The following is a 25021-nucleotide window of genomic DNA, read 5'->3' as shown; positions in this document are numbered from 1 at the left end:
ATAGATAGATAGATAGATAGATAGATAGATATTACACACACAAACACATGCTTTTATGAAATTGTGTTATGATGCTTATACTGGCATAAAAGTTTTTTCGGATTTGATATTCTTGTCCATGCTAGTATTTTTCTTCTGGTCCCAGATTGCCTATCAGATTGCTCCTCGACGAAGTGGGGATGTGGCCTCCTGCTATGCAGATCCATCTCTTGCGAAGAAAGAGCTGGGCTGGAAGGCTGAATATGGCTTGGAGAGGATGTGTAAGTGTGAATTGAAATCATTTTAATTCTGCAGTGTGCATAAGTAGGTAAGAGTGTAATGGGGTGTGAAGTACTGACAGCTCATGATTAATCGGACTGTTTCTTCTAATCACAGGTGAAGATCTATGGCGCTGGCAATCCCAGAATCCCACAGGATTCAGTAAGGGAACACAGCCTTGAAACTGGATGAATGCAGAATGTTTCTTAGGGAAAATAAGGGAATTGCACTCGTGGCAATAAACGTAGCCAAAGTGGGACCATGAAGTCTTTTTTTATTTTTGAATAATTATATGTATAATCATTATATTACAAGAAACTTGAAGCTAAACAAATGATTTTATTAAATTTCTAACGTCCTCCATTTTCACGTCATCTCACTTTTATCAATGCACACTGAATGGCTCATTTCTTATTTATACTTCCTTGTCAGTAAAAAATAAATAAATAAAAATTATTATACTTGTTTAGAAATAACTTACTGTGTTCTTATTATATGTATGTCTATCGAGGGTCAATATTTTACAGTATTTTTTCATGCAAATTCACTTATTGTACATTTAACAGGTCTTTATAAAAGGGTTTTGTTTTTTGTTTTTGTAAAAAAAAATCAATCTTATTAGACTTATATATGTATGTAACGAACACCATGCACGGTCAAATCAATGGCGCTGTTTCCAATGAGAGAAAGGCTCAACATAAGTGCTGAAAAACAAACATTTGTTCATTTTCAAAGCCAGAACCTGTTCATATATATGTATCGGGCTTGCTGTACGGGAGGCGCGTGTACTTTAAGCGGTTCTCCGGTCCCGGGCGCTCCGGACACCCACGTCAGCAAAACGTTTTTCCAGCACAAACGGGTTTCGGTATTTCGGGCAAAGCAGGAAGTGAACGCCGTTCGCCCTGATAACAAAATCTGGAGAAATACATCCAAAATAGGCAGAGAAATGGAGATGGTTTGTGAAAGTGGGACATGTCGACCGTACCGGAGTGCGGGTGACGCGGGGCATCTGTGAGTATTATGTTTAAGAGACTGGGGACACGGTTCCCGGGTAAAGAGGGTGGTCGACGGGGACCAGCACGAGGCTAAACGCCAACTTGCGGGTCGTCCGAACTCAAGTGGTCTGAAATATGAAACCGCTATGAAGGTGCTTACAAAGCCGGGTGTTTTGCGTTTTAAAATCCAGTCTGGAGCGTTTCCAGCTGAGGTCGGTTTGGTGGGCGGCTCTCCACGGACGACTGGGCTCCCGTCAGAAACCACCCACTGCCTCTCGTAATGTAAGAAATTATATGCCTGGTTAATGTTTAAATGTCCTTTTAGTGAATCTCAGGCGTGTGCGCGCGTTATATCAGGTATTTCTCCGGCGGGCGTTTTGCACATATAGGGCGCAGTGACTTAAATCGTATAGCCTAATTGACTTTTCTAGCGTTTTCGGTGTTGCAACGTTACTTATGTCTTTGTTAATTGGGTTGGTTATTTATTTATTTATTTAAATGTCTTGCACTGTAACCCAGTTTTTCTATTTGTGTGCGCGTGCTGCGAGGGAACCAATGATAAGATATTTTATCAGCAACAGCGTCGCCAATTTTTCCTTTATTGTAATATTTTTCATGTTTTAAACTCGCGTTTCTCTTCTTCTCTCCATCTCTCTGTATTTATTTCTCTTTTCTCTCTCCGTTTCTCTCCCTCGTTACCCGATGCGCAAAGTCGGGTGTTGCCCCTTCCACAGCGAATGTACACGATTGACAGATGTGTCATCCAATCAGGACACAGTGGGCGGAGTTTATCTGCCTTTTCGTGAAATCAAATCGCTGCTATTACATCACACAAAGCACAACACTGGCACTGTACAAACAAGCTGCAGGAATTTAAAACTGAATCATGAATAACAGTTGTTAATTACTCATTCTTTGATATTTTTTCTTATATTTTATATGTGCCACTTCCTTTTTTCAGGCCTGTTCACAAATGGACCAGTGCTGATATGTCAGCCATTCACCAGAGCTGTTTGCTAAAGCAGCTGGACCAGCAACGACAGCAGGAATTGTTCTGTGACTGCAACGTGCTGGTGGAGGGTCAGATTTTCCGTGCACACCGTAACGTCCTGTACGGCAGCAGTGGATATTTCAGGATGTTGCTGTCTCAAGGAGCAAAAGACACTCTAGAGTCTATAAATGCTTCTTTTGATGTCTTCAGCCCTGAGATCTTTGCCATCATCCTGGACTTCATTTACTCCGGTCAGCTGGAGCTCAATAGCTCTAATGTAATAGAAGTGATGTCAGCCGCCAGCTACCTGCAGATGAATGACGTCATTTCCTACTGCAAGGTCTTCATTAAATCTTTCCTTGAGATCAGCACAAAAGAGGACGATGAGAGTCGGTATCTGTGTCTGTCGGACAGCAGTCCACTTCAGGAGAGACGTGAGAATGTCATCGAGCCGTCCAACATGTGTGACGTAAGCATGAGCTCACAGACCAGACTCTGGGATCAATCAGAGGAGGATCAGATGAAGGAGGACTTCAGAGGAACAAGCCCACAGCCGTCAGGGCTTCAGCAGAACTCTCCACCACAGTCCAGTCTGGAGGCGCAAATGGAGGAGGAGCAGTTCGGCTCTGAGATCCCTGAACGCAGAAGAAGAGGAAGCAGGAAAAGAACTGCCACCAGTCGCTTGGTAACAGAAGACACTTCTCTCATTGACCTGCAGGGAGTGGTATCACACTGCTCTCAGAAAGCAGACGATCTGTACTCCAACCTTCCGTCTATTGTTGGGGTAGTTGGGGTGTTTAATAAAGGTGAGCACCAACCTGCAGATATTGTACATATATAGTTTGGGGTCAGTAAGTTTTTATCTTATTGTTATTTTTTATATATATATATATATATATATATATATATATATATAATTTTATAATTATATGTAGCAATGATGCATTAAATTGGTCAATAATGACAGCAAAGACCTTTATGCTGTTACAAAAACAATTTCAAATAAATGTTGTTTTTAAACTTTTACAGCCATTAAAGAAACCTCAAAAAACAATCATAGTTTACACAATGACAATAAGAAATGTCCAGAACTAATCAGAATGATTTATGATAAATTATGTGACACTTAAGGCTGGAGTAATTGCTGCTGAAAAATGGGCTTTGCAGCATTGCCATCACAGGAAGAAATGAATGTTTCAGTTGTAATAATATTGTAAAATAATATTGTTTTCTTGTATTTTGATCAAATAAATTCATTAAATTCTGCCTTCATATATATATATATATATATATATATATATATATATATATATATATATATATATATATATATATATATATATATATATATATATATATATATATATATATATATATGAAGGCACAATAAAAGTGCTTAGACTAGATTTTCTATGGTCATATTGCACAAATCCAAATGCCCTTTTGCAATTAAAAGCCATTCAAAGTTAAACAACAGCCAAAACTTTTACAGAAGTTAAAAATGGAAAACCTTTCTCCTTTTACCCACACTTATTCTCTTTTATGATATGTTTTTTAAGCTTCTGAGTAAACAAGAGATGGTTTGATTTTAAATAGGCTTTCAAATAGTCATTTGATGTGGTGATGCATGAAAGGGATCTGACAGTAAATGTCTGTCTCTGTCTGTCTCAGATTCCACTCCCTCTATGCGATACAAATGTCCATTCTGCACGCACACAGTAAAGAGAAAGGCTGACTTGAAGCGTCACCTCCGTTGTCACACAGGTGAGCGTCCTTATCCCTGTCAGGCCTGCAGCAAACGTTTCACGCGCCTGGAACACCTGCGCAGCCATTTTGAGACGGTGAGAAACACACTCCACTTCATACATGTCTGGTCCATTAACACCTCCACAGGTTGTACTGTACATCCACATGCTACTGTTGGTCATTAATTCAGGGCTGAATTAAATCAAATGTAATGTGTGATTACATAATTGTACTTTTCTTCAGGCTGTCAAAAAAACAAAAAACAACCACAAACATTAATGTGATATCTAAAACTTCCCGTTTTCTCACTTGTGATCCACAGATCCATCAGGCCCGTAAGCTTGTGTGCAGGAAGTGCAAACGCCATGTGACTGAAGCTACTGGGCGGGTGGTAAGTGAGGGAACCCGCAGATACAGGCTGTGTGACGTTTGCATTCAAGAAAGCGGCTACAGTGAGTTGATCACAGATGAGACTGTTGGAAATGAGGAGAAGGAAGGCCTGTTGTTGGGTGTGGAAGAGAACATGAGTGAGAACAGGCAAATTGCATGGGTCATGGACGACGATGACCTAGCAGAAGATTCTGGGGCAGATCTCATAATCCAGGAAGTGGAGGACAGCGACGAGGAAGCCAGTGTAAAGTGATGATATGCTTGTGCTTGTGCTTGTGTTTGTGTGTGAAAGGGTGAATGGGCAAAAGCTGTCTTCCTGGCAGTTTAAGGCCTGTTAAAATTTCATAAGGAATATGTTTGTGCATTTTTGTACAAATAAAAACACTTTCTCATTGAAAAGTATTAAAATATAAAAGCTTTTTTAAAAATACAAGTATATTTCTGTAATTTAAAGTATATTTAGTTTATTTCAAAAAAGGCATTTATGGGCAAAATGACAATATGGAAATCTAATTTAGATACAGGGATGATGCAATGGGACAGATTTTTCTGTAATTAAAAAACAAATCTGCAATATTCTAGTTTAGACTTCAATTTTTCAAAGCAGTTTTAAGTTTTCACATTAGATTACTACAACTTTAGTTAATGCCAAGGTTTACATATATCATTTAATAAACTATATGCTGCATGGAGTCCATGTGACCTGCTTTGATGATGAGCAACAAACTCATTTATTTATTTAAAACAAAAGGAGTTACATTGTTACCAGTCACAGGCTCAACATACACATTAAATAAAATATTGTATATACATGTATCAGTGTTTCTGTTTCACTCTGGATATATAATCTTTGCCATTTGTCTTATTTAAACAAAATTATTTGTGTTTTGATTATTTGGACTAAAGGAAAATATTTTATAAAAAAAGCAGTGTTTGTATGAATCATTGCCATTTAAATAGGATGAAAAAGGGGGAATAAATGTAATTATTCTACCTTTATGCTAACCTTTAACATCTAATTAACCTTTTAGACAAACAACAAACATTCAGCTCTCAGAGCTGCGATGACTGATGCAGAGGGAGAAATTATGTTTTTATTTCTGTATATATATATATATATATATATAATTTGTTTTATTATGCAATTATGTACAAAGATTAGTACAAACATATAAATCTCACAACAAATATGAAAATAGGAAAAAGTGTATATAGGCCTAAATAAGGAATATATATATATATATATATATATATATATATACACACACACACACACACCAGTGCTCGAATTGAATCAAGTCTTATGGGAGGTACCCACCCCAAAAGGGCAACTATGGAAAATATACCAGGGGACTACATATAAGGCACTTGATGATCTGTAAAAGCATGTGACATCAAAATATATTGAAATTTCTCAAAAACAGTAGAAAATATTCAGATGGCTTTCAGACTCACTGAATGGTATTCAGATTCAGCAGTGGCACAGGATTAATTATTTCATAATTTCACAGAAAGCAGTGATAAAGGAGCAGTCAGTCACCTTCAAATGGGCCTGTTTAAGGACCTTTTTATTACTTAAATGGTGGCAAAAGGATGGGAAAATGCTATCAGGTTGTAATGATACTATAGAGATGACATTAGGTATTATTCAAAGAGTGCAAGACAACTGGACAAACAGGATATAGTCTTTATAATAGTTCATAAGTTTAACATAGGCAGGAGATTCTCAAAAGTCAACTCATTTATCGATAACAGCTCTCAGGGTAATTTCAGGAACCAGTGGGTGAAGGCATAAACCAATGTTGAAAACGGTTGTGTACAAATTATTCTCAGGATTCTTTGATGAGTAGAAAGTTCCAAAGAACAGCATTTATCTGAAAAAGAACCCTTTATAACATTATAAATGTCTTTACTGTCCCTTTTGATCAATTTAATGCATACTTTTACTTTCTGAATAAAAGTATTAATTTCTTTCCACCCAAAAAAATAAATGATTTAAATTCTTACTAACCCCAAACTTTTTTACGGAAGTGTATAATGTTACAAATTATATCTACTTCAGATAAATGTTGTTCTTTTGAACTTTCTATTAAATCACAGAATCCTGAAAAAAAAAATTGTACACAACTGTTTTCAACATTGATAATCAGACATGTTTTTTGAGCACCAAATCAGCATATTAGAATGATTTCTGAAGGATCATGTGACACTTATTAAGACTGAGTTATGATGCTGAAAATTGTTTACTATTGTATTATTATTATTATTTTAAATTGTAATAGTATGTCATGACATTACTGTTTTACTGTATTTTGGATCAAATCAATGCAGGCTTGGTGAACAGAAATGACTTTTGAACAGTATTGTACGTCCAACAGAATAATTCTTTATTATCTTGCATTATTTACGAATGTACTATTTATTATTTTCCCTAAAAACAACTGGATGATTGACACCTTTGATAATAATGTTTGATCCAAAAAGGCTTGTTTGAATGCAAAAAAACGAGTTTATTAAATATAAAAAATGTGAAAAGACTGGCTGTCAGTCTGTATGTTATTGTTGTGGGGATTTTTCAATGATTTCAGTACAGTTTACATCGTTAGGTCCAGTAGGTGGAGGCAAAGGACTGTTACAAGTGAGTCTGTTCAGTCAGCAGACTATTCAACCATTTCAGTCCAAAAGTCAGCTTTATTCAGGATCTAACTATGGCTATCAATATGTCAATCATAGCTATTTCAAGAGTGAATCCCGCATTTGCCGATGTAATTCCCGAAACTTTGGGCTGTTGGTCTTAGTAGCATGAAAAACAAGTTTTATACAATTCTGAATGGATTATATATAGCACAGAAACCGCACAACGAGCACTCTCTTTGTAATTACTAAAGCTGTCAATCCTCTTAATCGAGATATCTAGCACCCCTGAACCAGGCCTAATAATAATTTATCCAAAAGCCCCAAATGAAGTTAATAAATATAGTGAGAAGATATAGAGAGAGAGAAAATTACCCCTCAAAAAAGTCAGTAAGAAACTTTCTCTTCCCGACTGCGAGTGGAGGTTTATTATTCTCTATTTTTTAGCCGAAGTTAGCTTCAGCAGAGCGGCGGAAATCCAGCAGTCACGTCACCGATGTCTTGCGTTTAGCGGTCTTTTAAAAACTTAAATTAGGCTATTGTATATAATGAATTCACGAAATTTACAATATCCATTGCATGAATTTAATCACATTTGTCATTATCATTTTTACTCAAATAAAAATATCTGAGGGACCCAGATACCCCCCAGCCCCCCTTCAATTCGAGCGCTGATAGGCACACACACACAAATACATACATATTACAGGGGTACAAATGTAAAACATTTAATTAACAAAATTAAAGTGACATAGTGCTTAGTGCTTTTAGCTTTTTTGTTTCTAATATTGTGCAAAGAAGTACCTTATTGTTTAATTTCTTTTATAAATTGTTCACAATTTGGCTTAGCTTTACCCCATTTCTTTACATGAATATGAAAGAATATGAAATGGTATCTTATACAAAAACGAAAATGAACTCCATATATTTCAATTTGTATTAATGTTCCTAACATCCTTCCAAACAGATAAAAAGGTGCCGAGCTGATCGAAATCGAGGAGCGTGTACTTGGAGGAATCTGATCCCGTGTTATCGCGAGATCTAAATCCATTTATTAACTCGTGACGTCATGTGGCGAATGTGGGCGGGTGAATATGGCGGCGCTCGTGATGAGAGTTAGTCCAGGTCCTTTCGCTTTTGTTCGGGTTCACCGACCCGCTCTGCGCTCCGCTTCTGCCGCAATACTCAAATCCGTAAGTGCACGTTTGCTTCTCTGAATGTGACGATGTTGCGTGGTTTGTATTGACCTAACTTAATTAATTTACGAATGACAATTCAATTCAGTTTTTTGATTGACAGTTGCAGTGACATGTTTATGACGTTGTGTGTGTGATCTGACAGGTCAGTGTGTCTGCCACACAGTCACTCTCATTCCCAGAGAGGGTGAAGATTGTGGAGGTTGGACCTCGAGATGGACTTCAGAATGAGAAGGTGAAAAAGTTTTCTGTAATTCTGAATTAACCTGCACCAGCTCCAGCATGACAGCTCTGTGCAGTGAGGTTAAACACTTCTGTTTTAAGACTGCCAACTGTCAAACCCCAGTGACACAAAGTTCTGGAAACCATGTAGAGTGAAATACAAGAGATGCATCGTTTCTGTTAATCACAAACTCTTCATCCATCAGACCATTGTTCCCACTGAGGTAAAGATCCGTCTGATTGATATGCTGTCAGAAGCAGGACTTACTGTCATCGAGGCCACAAGTTTTGTTTCACCTAAATGGGTCCCTCAGGTGAGATGCCGCACACACCATCAACGCTTGCAAACATTTCATTAACAAACTCTCACAACATACAATAAAACACTATAAAGAGAGAGAGAGAATCATGAGAGACTAGCTGTATTTGATTGGCAGATGGCTGATCAAGAGGAAGTGATGCGTGGCCTCCATAAGAAACCTGGCGTGAACTACCCCGTCCTGACCCCTAATCTGAAGGGATTCCAGGCTGCTGTGAGTGAAATACATGTAGACTAGTGATATACAGAATATGCTTATTTATTTACTATGGTCTATATACTATGGCGTCAGTAAGATATATACATATTATCTCAGATGAAGGCTGGTGCAAAAGAGGTCGCAATATTTGGTGCTGCATCAGAGCTCTTCAGTAAGAAGAACATCAACTGTTCAGTGGAGGAGAGTCTTGTGCGCTTTGAAGAGGTGGTGAGAGCAGCCAAACAAGAGGGAGTTCCTGTGAGAGGGTAAAACACCTTCAGTCTCTTGGTTATTATTATTATTATGGACTTTTTTCCATAACCCTGTGCTCTTATCTCTGAAATATCCTCTCTTGCTCTGTTTTTTCCAGCTATGTGTCATGTGTGCTGGGTTGTCCATATGAAGGGAAGGTATCACCTACCAAAGTGGCTGAGGTTGCTAAGCGACTGTATTCCATGGGCTGCTATGAGATTTCACTTGGCGATACTATCGGAGTGGGCACTCCAGGTGGCATGACAGAGATGTTGGATGCCGTGAAGAAAGAGGTTCCCGTGGAGGCTTTAGCAGTTCACTGTCATGACACTTACGGACAAGCACTTGCTAACATACTTGTAGCATTACAGGTGAGTAAGGAAGTGGGAATAAATGTCCAGTACCTTTCTGCCTGTCTGTCTTGACATCTATAATTTTGTTATATTCATATTGGTTTACTGTCTTTCTAGACCCACTTGACACAATTGCCTTGCGTACACACCATGCATTCTGGCCTTTTCATTTTTCACATTCTTAAAATGAGCAACTTCTCTTTAAATACAGCACACCTTTGTTTCATGTGTTTTTTTCTAGAATGGGGTAAGTGTCGTGGACTCATCTGTTGCAGGGCTGGGCGGCTGCCCTTATGCCCAGGGGGCGCCTGGAAATGTTGCAACTGAAGATGTGGTCTATATGCTGCATGGACTGGGAATCCATACAGTAAGTCTAGGACTGTGTCTGTGTCACATTTACATCTTTACATCGGATTTAACAGCAGTCTAGATTCTTTTAGAAAATTCTGATCTGTAAATGCATAATCTCACCCGGACAACCTAAAACTAGGGGTGTGCACGGATAGTCGAACATTTGAATATTCGTTCTGCTCTAATTATTCGATAAATAAAAATGATATTCGAATTTCGCAAAAAAAAAAAAAAAAATTCAAAATAAAACCTAATTTGGTCACTTTCTGTGATTCTCCACGGCATATTTGAAGATGTATGCAAGCAAAAAATAATTAATGAATGAATAAGGGGCCGTTCACATATCGCACCCAAAAACGCGTGGAAAACGCTAGGCGCGCCGCTTTCTCCTTCTTTAGGAGATAAATAAATAAAGGATAAATAAAATCCCTTTCAGTAGTTCTGCTACTAAATTTATTTCAAAATGGCAATCCATATACAGCTATGATCAGCTGTTCCTTCATCTTGGCTGAGCTTTAACCGTTGTTATGGGAAAGGATGAAGCTGAATATTATTAGTTCTTGTCACATGACCTGCGGTGCGCTTGCGGCATTCTGAAAAGTTGAGATGTTTTTAACTTGATGCGGTGCGGTTTCTCGATGAAAACATGAGAGAAGTAAGAAAAAAAAACTTTTTTGAACATTATCAGAAAATTTTTCCTTGATGCAAGAGCGCGTTTTCTCCGCGGCCGGTCTTATTGTTAACAGACTAAGGAGCCGACTTTCCCCCGATCATGTTTACATGCCCGTATTTCCTAACAAGAACATGTAAAACAAGAGAAAAAAAGCAAAAAAGATTGCTGACAGTTTAAAATTTTCAAAGTTAAGTGTAGGCTACGTTCTACAATAGCCTAATTGCTGCAGGCTGCTTTACGTTTTTTCTTTGTTCACCTTTTTTTTTTTTTTTAATCTGTACTTTTGTTTGTTTGCACGCATTGTTAAAGGTTTCCAGCTACAAAACACGATGTGTAATGTTCAAGCTTATTGTGTGTAAGCTTGTTCAAAATGACGGAAACAATAAATGTTGCTAAAAAATAACGTCTGTCTCATTAAACTTAATTTAAATAAACGAATATTCGAATATTCGTTTTTTGTGAGCTCAAATATTCGAATGTGATATTTGCGGAAAACTCCCATCCCTACCTAAAACACCTTGATTTAATATGGGACGTCACAAAATCTAGCAAGAAAACCTAAAAATTTTGGGGACTTTTGATATTTTAGTTAGTGGGTCTTTTTCCTGCAGTTCTAAAGTCATTTGTCACCTTTGGGATCAGAGAATGGGTGGAAAATGGTCATAATATAATAATTATACTTAAAAAAAATAAATAAATAAATATATATATATATATATATATATATATATGTCACAAAAACACCAATGGACCTCAACTAAATGATGATAATTCCTTTAAAAAAAAAAGTTATACCTCACATCTAAGCTGTAGTTTCTTGGTTTCAGGGAGTGGACCTGCCCAAACTGTTGGATGCTGGCTCATACATCTGTCATTCACTCAACAGAAGGACAAATTCAAAAGTAGCTCAGGCCTCCTGCAAGCTCTGAAGTCATCTTTCTCTTCATAGTTATTATAGTCCCTGGTATGATGACATTACTCTTTTGGAGGTCACACTCCGTTACCCCTTAGTATATAGTGATTTTTCTTTAATTTATAGAATCTTTTAAATAAATATCTCTAAACAGTGGAGCTGGACATCGGGGATGAGCGCAACCGTTTCTCTACTGTGAATGTTTGAATGAGGGTAGTGATGAAAAGGGCACTTGTGAGCTCATATCACCCAATATATTTACAACCAGATGGACCTAAGCTGTTTTCTTGTGCCTTGATTTCTGATAATATTGCCTAAAGGCAATAAATGCTAGAATGGGACAGAATTTGACTTTGCAGAATATTATAAATGATATCTATATGCAAATGTCTTGCTGGTTAGTTTGCATCACATTGCTAATCTTGATTAGAATATTTGTTTATTGATGTATCATAGAATGAGACGTCACAAATGTGACCATGGACCACAAAACCAATCTTAAGTGTCAATTTTCCTAAATTGATATTTGCGCATCACATGAAAGATGAATAAATAAGCTTTCCATTGATGTATGGTTTGTTAGGATAGGACAATATCTGGCCGAGACACAACTATTTGAAAATCTGGAATTTAAAAATCAAAATACTGAGAAAATCACCTTTGAATTTGTCCAAATTAATTCTTAGCAATGCATATTACTAATCAAAAATTAAGCATTGATATATTTAAAGTAGGAAATTTACATGTTTACACAAATTTACACAAATCTTCATGGAACATGATCTTTACTTAATATCCTAATGATATTTGGCATAAAAGAAAAATCGATAATTTAGACTCATACAATATTTTTTGCCTTTTGATGGAAACATATCCCCGCGACTTAAGACTGGTTTTGTGGTCCAGGGTCACAAATGGTTTTATATTCAATATCCCCTTTTTTGTGTCCGTTAATGCTTTGACTCATTTTGAGACGGAAATATCTGTCATTACCAGACAAATGTATTTCTACACTGGTATTCATAACAAACCCATTATAATGAAAAGGCTCTCACGGAACTTCAGATACCAAAATAACACCATTATGACTGCTGATTAATTTTGTTTCTTTCCAGGAAAAAACATGCATAATTTGAGTGCTTTCTCTGTGATAGGAACATACCTTTTCATTTCCTTTAATTTATTGTTGAGACATGTCTTTTGGGTTTATTACAGCTTATTGTTTCTCTTTGTGTTGATAACTGACATTATTGAATGATTGTATTTATTTTATTTTAATAAGAGATAATTACTTGCACACTTCACTCTTTTTTATTTAATAAGAGATTATTAATTTTAATGATTAAAGACAAGATGATGAGAAATGTGAATTTTTGTGTTCTTATAAATGCAGTGCACCAAACCTCTCTTCCAGGTTAACTTTTACCAGTTAGGCTGACAACTAATCTTTTCATAATAGTAACACACCTAAAACTGGATCCTTCTCACTTCCCACCATTCTTATATGCAATACTTCTGTTATCTGTTAAAAGCTGATTAACTGGATCAACAAGTTTGCACATCTAAGCATTATGTTTGACATCATATACCCACCCTCAAAAACATTTTACAAACTCATGCATGACTAAGAAGAAGAAAAAAGCTATTTAGAAGTAAATGATAGCTTTTGTACTTTGATCAGGAAGTAACAATCTGTTAATGCAAGGCTGTGCATGTACGTACTTGCTTATTTTGAAGAATAATAATAATAAAAAAAGTTTCTCTATATATTAATATCTCTATGAACCAATAAGATGTACTTTGATTAGGCCTTATGATACATTCCAGAGATTTGATCCATTCAGATGCTAACTATAATAGCAAATGAACATGTTTGTAAAGCAGTTAAAAGAAACTGAATGGAAGCATGTTCAAAGAATCCCACAACCATTCAAAAGTTTGGGATCAGTAAGATTTTTTTAATGTTTGTGAATGAAGTCTCTTATGGTCACCAAGGCCATCGGTTGCTGATTTGGGGCTCAAGAAACCTTTCTTATCACAATTGAAAATAATTAAATAGTGCAGTGTTGTTTTGATGAAAAGAAAGCTCAAAGAGCATGTATTTGGAATATTTTTGAAGCAATATAGCAGTCATTTTTGTTCAATTTAATGCATTCTTTCCAAATAAAAGTATCAAAAATGTTAGTAAACACAAACCTTTGAGTAGTGGCGCAAAGATTTGAATAAGTGTATAAGCATACGTGTAAATTGGTCACTATTTTAATACGTTCTGACAAAGGATAAATAATGATTTTCATGTTCTGTCAGAGTTAGTTGAAGTTGTTTATCCACTTCCTTAAATCTGTTTCTTCTTTGATTTAAATGTCTGTTCATGATTTAATCTATTGCATTTTCACACATAATCTTTAAAAATGTGACAAAATGGCAATTTCAACTTTATTTATACAGTATCAAAATGAATAATCTTTAAAAACATCCCCATTTACAATATCTGCCTTACAAAAAAACTCAATTTTGGCAACTTTATACATATAATTCACAAGGTAATATGTCAGTGTGTTGATTCAGCTTTTGATACAAAGGCAGGGTGTGCAGCACCATTAAAAATCTCAGCTAAAATATGTAACACAATCATAACAGCAAGTCTGAACAAAGTCAGACTCTTACAAATGCTTGCCAAGCGTAGATCAGATGAGTCCACAGTCTACAGTAAAGTTACAAGAAATGGAAGGAAGAAAAGGAAGGAAGAAAAAACTTTCCCTGATAGCCCATTTTATGGACTATTATATTTTATATTTTATATTTTATATTTTATATTTTATAAACCTCTCATTTTTCCAGCATATGAATTTGAGTTCAGGTGTGTTTGCATATAAACATTCACTATAAACTTTATCAAACTGTTATAGTAGGAACAGCTTCAACTATAAAACTTCTGATCTTTGTAACAAATACCAGGAGACCCCGTAAACAATGACACCCATGAGGCATTTCATTACATATTTTAACAAACAACAGAACTTCACTCTTCCTCCTATCTTTTTGTGTGCGTGTGAAGGTGGAGGTGGATTTTGTATGCAGGGTGTGTTCTCCATGAAAGTCTTCCTGGATCTTTGATAACTTGAGCTTTTTCATGGGTTTTCACCTTTGTTCTTTATAAGAAATGAATCAGAAGAAAGGAATGCATTTGGTCCCCATTAATTCTTAGGATCATGGTTGTTATGCAGTCATTTGAGCTGGAGTTAAACCCTGAAAGAACTATGCTGGAAATCAAAAGACTTGGGGTTTGAACCCAGGTACCAATGATATCATAATACTGGTAAATCTCCTCTGCCACACTAGGCACTCCACTAAATCCCAGCTGTTTCCAGGCAAAAGTTTCTGAATCTGTCATATTATAATTTCATGAACCTTCTGCCAAATGATACAAGATTGGCAGTTTTATAGGTCTTGATGGACAATTAAAGACTTTGAGGCTTGTTTTATGTCTAAAGATGACTTTTTGTTAACACTTGGGAGAAAAACAAATGTGCTTCAAAGTATATGAGATTGTATATTACACATGGTTACTGAGATATTTGGAGCAGAAGCTCTCATGTCTTCGCTCATTCTGTACGCTGGCTTAAATGTTGGCTTGAGTTGAGTTTTAAACTGAGGTTTAGACCCAGGTTCATAGTCAGACTTAAAGCCTGGTTTAGACTCCATCTTAAACTCGGGTTTGCTGTCCAATTCATGTAAAGAAATGGTGCGGTTGCTGCCTGCATCACGGTATCGTCCATTACGTGGTGTACTGCTTCTGTGGTGCCTATTAATTATTTTGGCACATTGAATGACACGTTTGGAAATCAGGTAGATGATCTCACAGACACTGAGCACTATGCAAAGAGCTGAAGCTCCAACCATGAAGTAAGTGAAGACTCTTTTCTCTGTGGGTTGACCAATGTAACAGTCCACAATGTTGGGACATGGCTGGACTTCACACTTCACGAGTCGTGGCAGGTAGAAACTGTCATAAATGTGATGGAGGATGTACAGGAAAGTGATCTCGATGCCAGTCTTGACAAAAAGGCTTATCAAGTATGTCCACCACAGTCCACCATGCTTCTTCCCTGTGTTGTCAAAGAGCTTGGCTTTTTCACCGTGCTTCTGACGGTACTTGCGTTCACGCTCATCGCGGTACTTCACATGCATGACCACCATCAGCGATGGACAGGTGACAAAGATGAGCTGCAGGGCCCATAGTCGTATGTGGGAAATAGGAAAGAAGTGGTCATAGCAGACATTTGCACAGCCCGGCTGCTTGGTGTTGCAGTCAAATTCTTTTTGCCCTTCACCCCAAACTTTCTCAGCCGCCACAACGTAAACCATCACCCTGAACACAAAAACCACTGAGAGCCAGATCCGGCCAAATGCAGTGGAGTATTTATTCACTCCACTGAGAAGGGCTTGAAAAGTCTTCCAGTCCATGGTTCAGAGCAAGGCCAACTCACTTCTCTTCCCTGAATGTGTCCTCTGATCCCCTTTGACACTGAATATCTCTCATAAAGAATACAGCAATCTGAAAATATATAATAACAATGTTATTACAACGCACTAAAAAGGTGATTTTTTTTTTTTAAAGGGTCATATGATGTTGGTAAAAAGAACATTATTTGGTGTAATTAAATGTGTTTGTGCGGTTTAAGGTAAAAAAAAACATTATTTTCCACATATTATACATTATAGTTTCTCCTCTATGCCCCGCCTTTCTGAAAAAAGTTGTTTTTTACAAAGCTGATCGATCTAAAAAGCAAGGTGTGCTCTGATTTGCCATTTGTGATTGGCTGAATGCCTCAAGCACGCGATAGAAATGAATATCCTGTGACACCCACTTCGCAGGGCACTTACATTCGGATAGAACAAATGTCTGAAGCCATATGAGAATAATACAAAATGTGGATTTCTAGTTGTGTCCTCTTTTGGAAGGTCAAACAAAGTATTTTCGCTTTCACAACGAAACAGCTTCTCCACAACATAGCGCCGGCAGCAACAGCGAGAATCAAAAGTTACACCTTCTTTCTTTCCATGAACATTTGGGCGGTGTTATGCAAATCTTCCCACATAGTGATGTAGACAAGTGGGGGTGTGTTAGAACGAGCCGTTTTAGGGGGATGTGGTTGACTTTTAACTTTTATAAAGAATATCTCTTTGGTTTTGAGACTTTAGTTTTTGCAACTTTACAGATCTTCTTTATGGACCAATAGCTTTTAACTTTCCAAAGAGAAAAGAAAACTTGAAATTGCATCATGTGACCCCTTTAAAGAATAACTAGGCCATTCTTATCCATAAAATAAATGGACTATAGTGATTTTGGGAAAGAGGTCGTGAATCATTCACTTATTCATTAAACTAATTTGCTTCTTGAATTCAGCTCACTGACTCAATGATCTGATCACAGCAATGAGCAGATCACTTGAGATGAGGTTTAAAGTGAATAATGACTTAATTTTCAACCTGATATTCACAGAATGCTATTGTATGACTTCAGGTGACTTTAAGAATATAGTGCACAAGTCATAAGAATCATTTTCATACCCCTTATTTTTTTTCATGTTTTATGTTAAACTGCTTTAAATGACTCTTTCTCCACATCAGTCTACACCCCATACACTACTTTTTTAAATTCATTTCTTATGGTCCGATATTTTTGACCGGAGACCATGAGTGTGACTATTTGTTTTACTACCATAAAAGTCAACAAGTTTCGTACCATCCTGGTGAAGCAAAAAAACAAAAAAACAATTTAAACTGTAAAATTCTCCTGTCAGAAATGACCAAAGACCACACAAGGGTTAACATTTGTTTATATCTGTAGTACATTCACATGTCCTGAATCTACTCAGTTCTACTGTTTTGTGTATTCAACGTTAAACATGTGCGGCTCTCTTTCTCGCTACTTTGTGTCCTTAGTTTATTTGTTGTTATCAGCGGTTTTCGTTTTTACTCGTCAATCGCACTTAAGTTTTTCTCCAGTGCTCAAAATGTATAAAATAATTATAAAATTATATCAACTTTTTGATAGTTTTTTTTTTCTTTTATAAATGCTGATATAGGCTATTTGTTATTATGTACCCTATTAAATCAGCGCATAAATCAGTCTAAATATAGATTTTACAATTTTTTTAATCAACCGATTACAATCTTAAACGTAAGCTACCTTATACTTGTATACAGTTCAGCCACTTTCCCTTTAATTACTGATTAATAAAATCGATTCATCAAGTAGAAATGACAGGTCAAGGTAAGTGAACGGTAAGTGAAAGGATGTTATAATGAAAACATTTTTGTAGTGCAAATGCTGACGAGTTGCTTGTCATTTGAAAAAATGTCAATTGCTTCTAAACATACACAAAAACAAAGCTTATTACTTACTTTGGATGTATCTTTTCTATTGTAATTCAGCGGCTGTTAAACACTCTGGAGACCTCTGCTTTACTTCCCTGTGGATCTGGTTTGTTAACACGCCTCAGTCTCAGTGAGGGTGGAGCTCAGTATCCAGACTAAAGGACACAGACACGCTAAAAACCTCTTACTGTAAAGATAGCATGATAACTAAATACATATTTGTGTTTTATATGCTCTCAGAAGCATCATGCTTACCGGTGTATTGTCTTAAATGTCCAGTGTTGGAAACAGGATTGTTATGTTTATGAAGTTGCAGTGTTAAGTCATCACTCCATAAAAAGTTTTTTTAGTATATACTGTTAGTATTATGGTACTGCATTGTGTTTTATGGAACAAATAGTAAACCCTTGCCTGTGCAGTCTAGTCATTTTCCATCTTATTGTACAATAAATAAGACTCCCATTGTTTGGACAGTTCTGTCAAGTACACTGCGTGTTAGTGGTTTGTGGTGTTGCCAACGTCTGCAGCAGGCGCGTGCAGAGGCGCGCGCGGTGGTGCTCCTTTTCCCCTTGATGCCCCAAGTGCCCTTTTGTCAGGAAATTTTTTTTAAACGCCCTTTTGTGAAGGCCTGCCAAATCTAACTACTAGTAAAAATTAGTTAAAAAAATATATAGCCTAAAAAATATGACCCACATATCTTTTCTCCTGATGATCTCATCTGCGACGATTCCTTATGTTCACACACCTTTAGTAATTTAGTGCACTATCAGATACCTTCAGTAATGTCCGCGGCTGCCGGGAAGTGAAGTTTTTCAGTGAGTGGTGTGCTTGTTTATTTATTAAATTATTATTATTTACAAGAGCTACGTGAGAGCATGCACAGCTGTTGTTTATTGCTGTGTGTAGCCTGTGGAAGTTACGTTAGCTGCAGCAAGGGACCATAATATTTTTGTTCAATATTTTCCTTAATTTTATGACTGGTTTACAAACCCGATTTCAAAAAAGAGACACTGGGACACTGTACAAATTGTGAATAAAAACAGAATGCAATGATGTGGAAGTACCAAATTTCTATATTTTATTCAGAAAACAACATAGATGACATATCAATTGTTTAAACTGAGAAAAAATTTAATTTAAAGGGATAAATAAGTTGATTTTAAATTTCACGGCATCAACACATCTCAAAAAAGTTGGGACAAGGACATGTTTACCACTGTGTGGCATCCCCTCTTCTTTTTATAACAGTCTGCAAACGTCTGGGGACTGAAGAGACAAGTTGCTCAAGTTTAGGAAAAGGAATGTTGTTCCATTCTTGTCTAATACAGGCTTCTAGTTGCTCAACTGTCTTAGGTCTTCTTTGTCGCATCTTCCTCTTTATGATCTGCCAAATGTTTTCTATGGGTGAAAGATCTCGACAGCATTTTCAGCCATTTCAGTACCAGGGTCCTTCTACGCAGCCATGATGTTGTAATTGATGCAGTATGTGGTCTGGCATTGTCATTTTGGAAAATGCAAGGTCTTCCCCGAAAGAGACGATATCTGGATGGGAACATATGTTGTTCTAGAACTTAGATATACCTTTCAGCGTTGATGGTGCCTTTCCAGATGTGTAAGCTGCCCATGCCACACGCACTCATTAAACCTCATACCATCAGAGACGCAGGCCTCTGAACTGAGCGCTGATAACAACTTGGGTTATCCTTGTCCTCTTTAGTCCAGATGACATGGCATCCCAGTTTTCCAAAAATAAATTTTGATTTGTCTGTATTCCACTTTCCCACAGTCCATTTTAAATGAGCCTTGTCCCAGTGAAAACGCCTGAGCTTCTGAATCATGTTTAGATATGGCTTCCTTTTTGACCTATAGAGTTTTGCGAATGGTACGGTGGATTGTGTTCACCGACAATGTTTTCTGGAAGTATTCCTGAGCCCATGTTGTGATATCCATTACAGTAGCATTCATGTTTGTGATGCAGTGCCGTCTAAGGGCCCAAAGACCACGGGCATCGAGTATGGTTTTGCGGCCTTGACCATTACACACAGAGATTGTTCCAGATTCTCTGAATCTTTGGATGATTTTATGCACTGTAGATGATGATAACTTCAAACTCTTTGCAATTTTTCTCTGAGAAACTCCTTTCTGATATTGCTCCACTATTGTTGGCCGCAGCATTGGGGGAATTGCTGATCCTCTGCCAATCTTGACTTCTGAGAGACACTGCCACTCTGAGAGGCTCTTTTTATATATATATATACCAACTGGCCTAATAGGTTGCAAATTGGTCCTCCAGCTGTTTCTTATATGTACATTTAACTTATTCGGCCTCTTATTGCTACCTGTCCAAACTTTTTTGGAATGTGTAGTTCTCATGAAATCCAAAATGAGCCAATATTTGGCATGACAAAATGTCTCACTTTCAACATTTGATATGTTAACTATATATTCTATTGTGAATAAAATATAAGTTTATGAGATTTGTAAATTATTCCATTCCTTTTTTACTCACAATTTGTACAGTGTCCCAACTTTTTTGGAATCAGGTTTGTATAAAGGCTACTACAAACAACTCTTTTCCCATATTTATCACAGAATAAGGCAGGAAATATATGTTATAGTTTCAATACCAAACATACATTACCTGTCAACATTTGTGTAACTTGATTTACAAACCTCTATGTGAACATACCTGAAGAATAAAGTTCGGGGGACTTTTTAAATATTAAAAATGTAGCCAACATTGCTCTACACACAGCAATAAACAAAGGTGCATTTTCTCTTTCGTTCTTGCTGTTTGATTAAAGGGCATTGAGGGGTCTTGTCTTTTTTTATGTTACTTGACTAAAAACTATTCATACTTTGAATTCATACTTTGTATCAATAATATCATTCAGTTTCTAATTCCAGAGTAATTAAAAGGTGCAAAGAAAACAATTCTATAACTTTTAAGCTTAAAATGGTCTTTTCTTTTGTCTGTGTCATGGCATTTGCTGCTGTGTCAATACAGAAGTGTCCGTTTCAATACACATATCAGCAAGGAACACAGCACTATTAAAAGACATGTTCCATACGTCCCTTTTATACGTTGAGCACCTGCCCCTCTAAAGGTCTCGGCATGGCCCTGTAATGGACCACAACCCCTCCTGCTTTAGAGACGTTTTTTGACTACTATAGGGGTGAAAATAGAACTTTAATAAAATAAATAAATTAAAAAGTTAATAAATACATTTTATTATTTACAAATTACAATTGTAGCTCTTGACATTTGCCTATTGCTATAACTTTATTACAACCCGAATTCCGGAAAAGTTGGGACGTTTTTTAAATTTTAATAAAATGAAAACTAAAAGACTTTCAAATCACATGAGCCAATATTTTATTCACAATAGAACATAGATAACATAGCAAATGTTTAAACTGAAAAAGTTTACAATTTTATGCACAAAATGAGCTCATTTCAATTTTGATTTCTGCTACAGGTCTCAAAATAGTTGGGACGGGGCATGTTTACCATGGTGTAGCATCTCCTTTTCTTTTCAAAACAGTTTGAAGACGTCTGGGCATTGAGGCTATGAGTTGCTGGAGTTTTGCTGTTGGAATTTGGTCCCATTCTTGCCTTATATAGATTTCCAGCTGCTGAAGAGTTCGTGGTCGTCTTTGACGTATTTTTCGTTTAATGATGCGCCAAATGTTCTCTATAGGTGAAAGATCTGGACTGCAGGCAGGCCAGGTTAGCACCCGGACTCTTCTACGACGAAGCCATGCTGTTGTTATAGCTGCAGTATGTGGGGAAGCATATTGGAGGGAAGCATATGTTGCTCTAAAACCTTTATATACCTTTCAGCATTCACAGAGCCTTCCAAAACATGCAAGCTGCCCATACCGTATGCACTTATGCACCCCCATACCATCAGAGATGCTGGCTTTTGAACTGAACGCTGATAACATGCTGGAAGGTCTCCCTCCTCTTTAGCCCGGAGGACACGGCGTCCGTGATTTCCAACAAGAATGTCAAATTTGGACTCGTCTGACCATAAAACACTATTCCACTTTGAAATAGTCCATTTTAAATGAGCCTTGGCCCACAGGACACGACGGCGCTTCTGGACCATGTTCACATATGGCTTCCTTTTCGCATGATAGAGCTTTAGTTGGCATCTGCTGATGGCACGGTGGATTGTGTTTACCGACAGTGGTTTCTGAAAGTATTCCTGGGCCCATTTAGTAATGTCATTGACACAATCATGCCGATGAGTGATGCAGTGTCGTCTGAGAGCCCGAAGAGCACGGGCATCCAATAAAGGTCTCCGGCCTTTTCCCTTACGCACAGAGATTTCTCCAGTTTCTCTGAATCTTTTGATGATGTTATGCACTGTAGATGATGAGATTTGCAAAGCCTTTGCAATTTGACGTTGAGGAACATTGTTTTTAAAGTTTTCCACAATTTTTTTTACGCAGTCTTTCACAGATTGGAGAGCCTCTGCCCATCTTTACTTCTGAGAGACTCTGCTTCTAAGACAAAGCTTTTATAGCTAATCATGTTACAGACCTGATATCAATTAACTTAATTAATCACTAGATGTTCTCCCAGCTGAATCTTTTCAAAACTGCTTGCTTTTTTAGCCATTTGTTGCCCCCGTGCCAACTTTTTTGAGACCTGTAGCAGGCATTAAATTTTAAATGAGCTAATTAAGTGGATAAAAGTGTAAAATTTCTCAGTTTAAACATTTGCTACGTTATCTATGTTCTATTGTGAATAAAATATTGGCTCATGTGATTTGAAATTCCTTTAGTTTTCATTTTATTAAAATTTAAAAAACGTCCCAACTTTTCCGGAATTCGGGTTGTATGACTAATTGATTTCATAGTCTCAAGCATTCAGAAATCATGCAAAAGAAAATTAAGTAGTTTTACTATGATAAAAGGTTTATTTTTGTAAGGGTTGTGATGTCCACGTTTTTTGTTGAAAAAATGATAAAAGCTATGTCATCTATAGCAAAAAGGTGGCCAAAAATGAAAGATTAAGTTGATATTTGAATTAAATGTTTGGCCAATAGCCTAAAGGATTTGATCGTCCTGTAAGTGTAACAGCAGCAATTACCCTATGGCTCCCTTTGCAGGTATTTGTAATAACATGTTATGTACATAAATTGTTTATTTAGTATTAGCCTACATTATGTATTTTTAACAGTGTTATTAAACAATCATTATTGCCTCATTGTTTTTATATAATGCATTTTAAGTTTTTAGTTTTTATAACAACAACAACAAAAATATTACAGTATATTAATACTTCTTTGTGAATTATTATTTGAAGTAACAAAACCATGGTTAATTTGCAGTTACCATGGCTACAAGAACCATGAATTTTGGTGTTATTCTTGTTAAAACCATGGGTAATTTTCATAAGGGAACCTGGAAAGCAGAGTGGGAGTAAGTCACACATGTGCAAGTCACAAGTAAGTCTCAAGTCTTAACCTTCAAGTCTCAAACAAGTCAACTTTTGTGAAAATCAAGTCAAATCACTGCTTTTGTCAAGCAATTCAAGTCAAGTCGTAGCTTGGGTCAAGCAAGTCACTGTCAAGTCATATAAATGTACAAACTGAATTTATGTATTACAATGACTTAAAGCTACAGTAGTTATGGACTATGGGAGTTTTATTTGCAACAAAACAAAATAGCAATATGAATTTCTACTCAAAAAGTGTCCACATACAGATGAGCTGTATAAGATGTAAATGTAACTGATATTTTTGATGAAAACTGGGAGGATTGAGACTATCACATAAATACTGCCAAATAAATAACAGTGTCAAGGTCCAGGAAAATATGAAATGTATCGTCAGAATAGTCCATCTGCCATCAGTGGTACAACTATAATGTTATGAAGCGACGAGAATATTTTTTGTATATGAAGAAAACAAAAATAACAACTTTATTTTTTTCTATGGGACAGTCTCAAGCCTCCGTTTTCATCCAAAATATCTTAAATTGTGTTCTTTTTTCTGTTGAGCAACTGGTATAATGCCCCCATGAAAGCTTTTTGGTGTGGATATGAATTTATCTCAGGTTGATTCTTCTTATAGTATGAGTGCAACAGTTTTAGCTAGTGGTGTGAGCCTAATGGTGAAGGATTTGTGTTGGTAATACAAAAGACTGCCTGTTTGATCCCTAGTAACCCAGAGGTGGAGTTTTCCACAGGAAAAGTCTCTGTGGTTCTTTTTCATCAAAGCTTGAGAAATTATTGTCAGTTGCACATACAAAGCCCTCCGACTCACCGCTAAAACCTCAAACATAAAGCATTAAGAGTTATAGTTTTATAATTTATAATCATGAGGCTTGCCAGTCTTCCCCTCAGTGTGTTTTCAAAGTCATAAAGGAATTCATGCCTGCTTTGAGTTATTCAGGCCATGTGTTCTGTCTGAACTTGTTTGTTCAGCAAGAGGAAACATTATGAAACACGATAAAAAAAACACTTAACCAGATCGAGCAGATCTGTTGTGAAGTTTTTCAGCTGGTTTACACTTGTTTATTTGCGGGAGTGGTTAACCTCCATTAGATGTGCATACTAAATTTGAACTTTTGTAACAGATTTTTAGCAACAAAAAGTTAATATCTATAGTTAGCAGTTGTAAATGTTTATATTTATAGATTAAAGCGGCGTTAACAATGATTGAAAAGAGACAAAGAGGAAGCACATGCCTAATGAACAGGGAGTGGAATGTTGGTTACACTGGAAAAGGAAAGGACTCGTTGGATAGGTTTCCACACCTTAAGAATATAGATGTGACTCACAAAACCTGCTTCGACATGAATTAACTGTATCTACCCTACCCTTTCACTGTACAGAGGTTATAGAGATATCAAGAAAAAGACCAAATCAATGGTAACAAAACAGGGAGCGATGATTTTGTTGTCTTGGGGAGCTTTTATGTACTGAAAAGAATCGACTGAATGGTGAAAACAGAATACACCTGACATACAATCCACAGCTTAAGGATTGCCTAAAAGTGATTTATTATTCCGCAGTGCAACAGACATCTAAAAATGTATAGACAGAATTGTCTAAATGCCCTAACATTATTGAGAGAATTTTTGTAAAATCATTGTGTGTGTATAATTAGCCTAACTGATTTTATTTTCTT

The 25021-nt window shown here is 36.6% G+C and overlaps 4 protein-coding genes across 6 annotated transcripts in view; 3 read left to right on the top strand and 1 right to left on the bottom strand.

The window, feature by feature from the left end:
- LOC132111536 (UDP-glucose 4-epimerase-like) overlaps positions 1-608 on the top strand; it is a 5206-nt gene extending 4598 nt beyond the window's left edge. For both annotated transcript variants that reach the window (XM_059518917.1, XM_059518916.1), the window contains exons 10-11: positions 146-260; positions 376-608. In XM_059518917.1, coding sequence (XP_059374900.1) covers positions 146-260; positions 376-440 — 180 coding nt within the window. In that variant the 3' untranslated portion in view covers positions 441-608. The remainder of the gene's footprint in view (positions 1-145; positions 261-375) is intronic.
- A 371-nt stretch (positions 609-979) lies between these two features.
- LOC132111535 (zinc finger and BTB domain-containing protein 8A-like) lies at positions 980-5190 on the top strand. Its single transcript, XM_059518915.1, has 4 exons — positions 980-1269; positions 2215-3050; positions 3916-4085; positions 4313-5190. Exons 1-4 carry the CDS (start codon positions 1013-1015, stop codon positions 4631-4633), a joined length of 1584 nt encoding a protein of 527 aa, XP_059374898.1. The 5' UTR covers positions 980-1012; the 3' UTR covers positions 4634-5190.
- A 2891-nt stretch (positions 5191-8081) lies between these two features.
- LOC132112067 (hydroxymethylglutaryl-CoA lyase, mitochondrial-like) lies at positions 8082-12060 on the top strand. 2 transcript variants are annotated; one of them, XM_059519661.1, is made up of 9 exons: positions 8082-8207; positions 8356-8445; positions 8639-8746; positions 8870-8965; positions 9068-9216; positions 9321-9573; positions 9797-9922; positions 11407-11543; positions 11619-12060. In XM_059519661.1, exons 1-8 carry the CDS (start codon positions 8109-8111, stop codon positions 11506-11508), a joined length of 1023 nt encoding a protein of 340 aa, XP_059375644.1. In that variant the 5' UTR covers positions 8082-8108; the 3' UTR covers positions 11509-11543; positions 11619-12060. The 2 variants fall into 2 exon arrangements, with proteins under 2 accessions (XP_059375644.1, XP_059375643.1); XM_059519660.1 differs by having other exon boundaries at positions 11407-12060.
- A 2232-nt stretch (positions 12061-14292) lies between these two features.
- Positions 14293-18014, bottom strand: LOC132111534 (gap junction beta-3 protein-like). Its single transcript, XM_059518914.1, has 2 exons — positions 17904-18014; positions 14293-16050 (listed from the first exon to the last, which is right to left on the bottom strand). The coding sequence occupies exon 2, from the start codon at positions 15957-15959 to the stop codon at positions 15027-15029; it is 933 nt and encodes a 310-aa protein (XP_059374897.1). The 5' UTR covers positions 15960-16050; positions 17904-18014; the 3' UTR covers positions 14293-15026.
- Positions 18015-25021: the final 7007 nt, after the last annotated feature.

Source organism: Carassius carassius, chromosome 31 (assembly GCF_963082965.1).
Source record: "Carassius carassius chromosome 31, fCarCar2.1, whole genome shotgun sequence".
NCBI classification, from domain to species: Eukaryota; Metazoa; Chordata; class Actinopteri; order Cypriniformes; family Cyprinidae; genus Carassius; species Carassius carassius.
The sequence above is the reverse complement of the archived record's forward strand: the minus strand, read 5'-3'. Positions and strand labels throughout refer to the sequence as shown.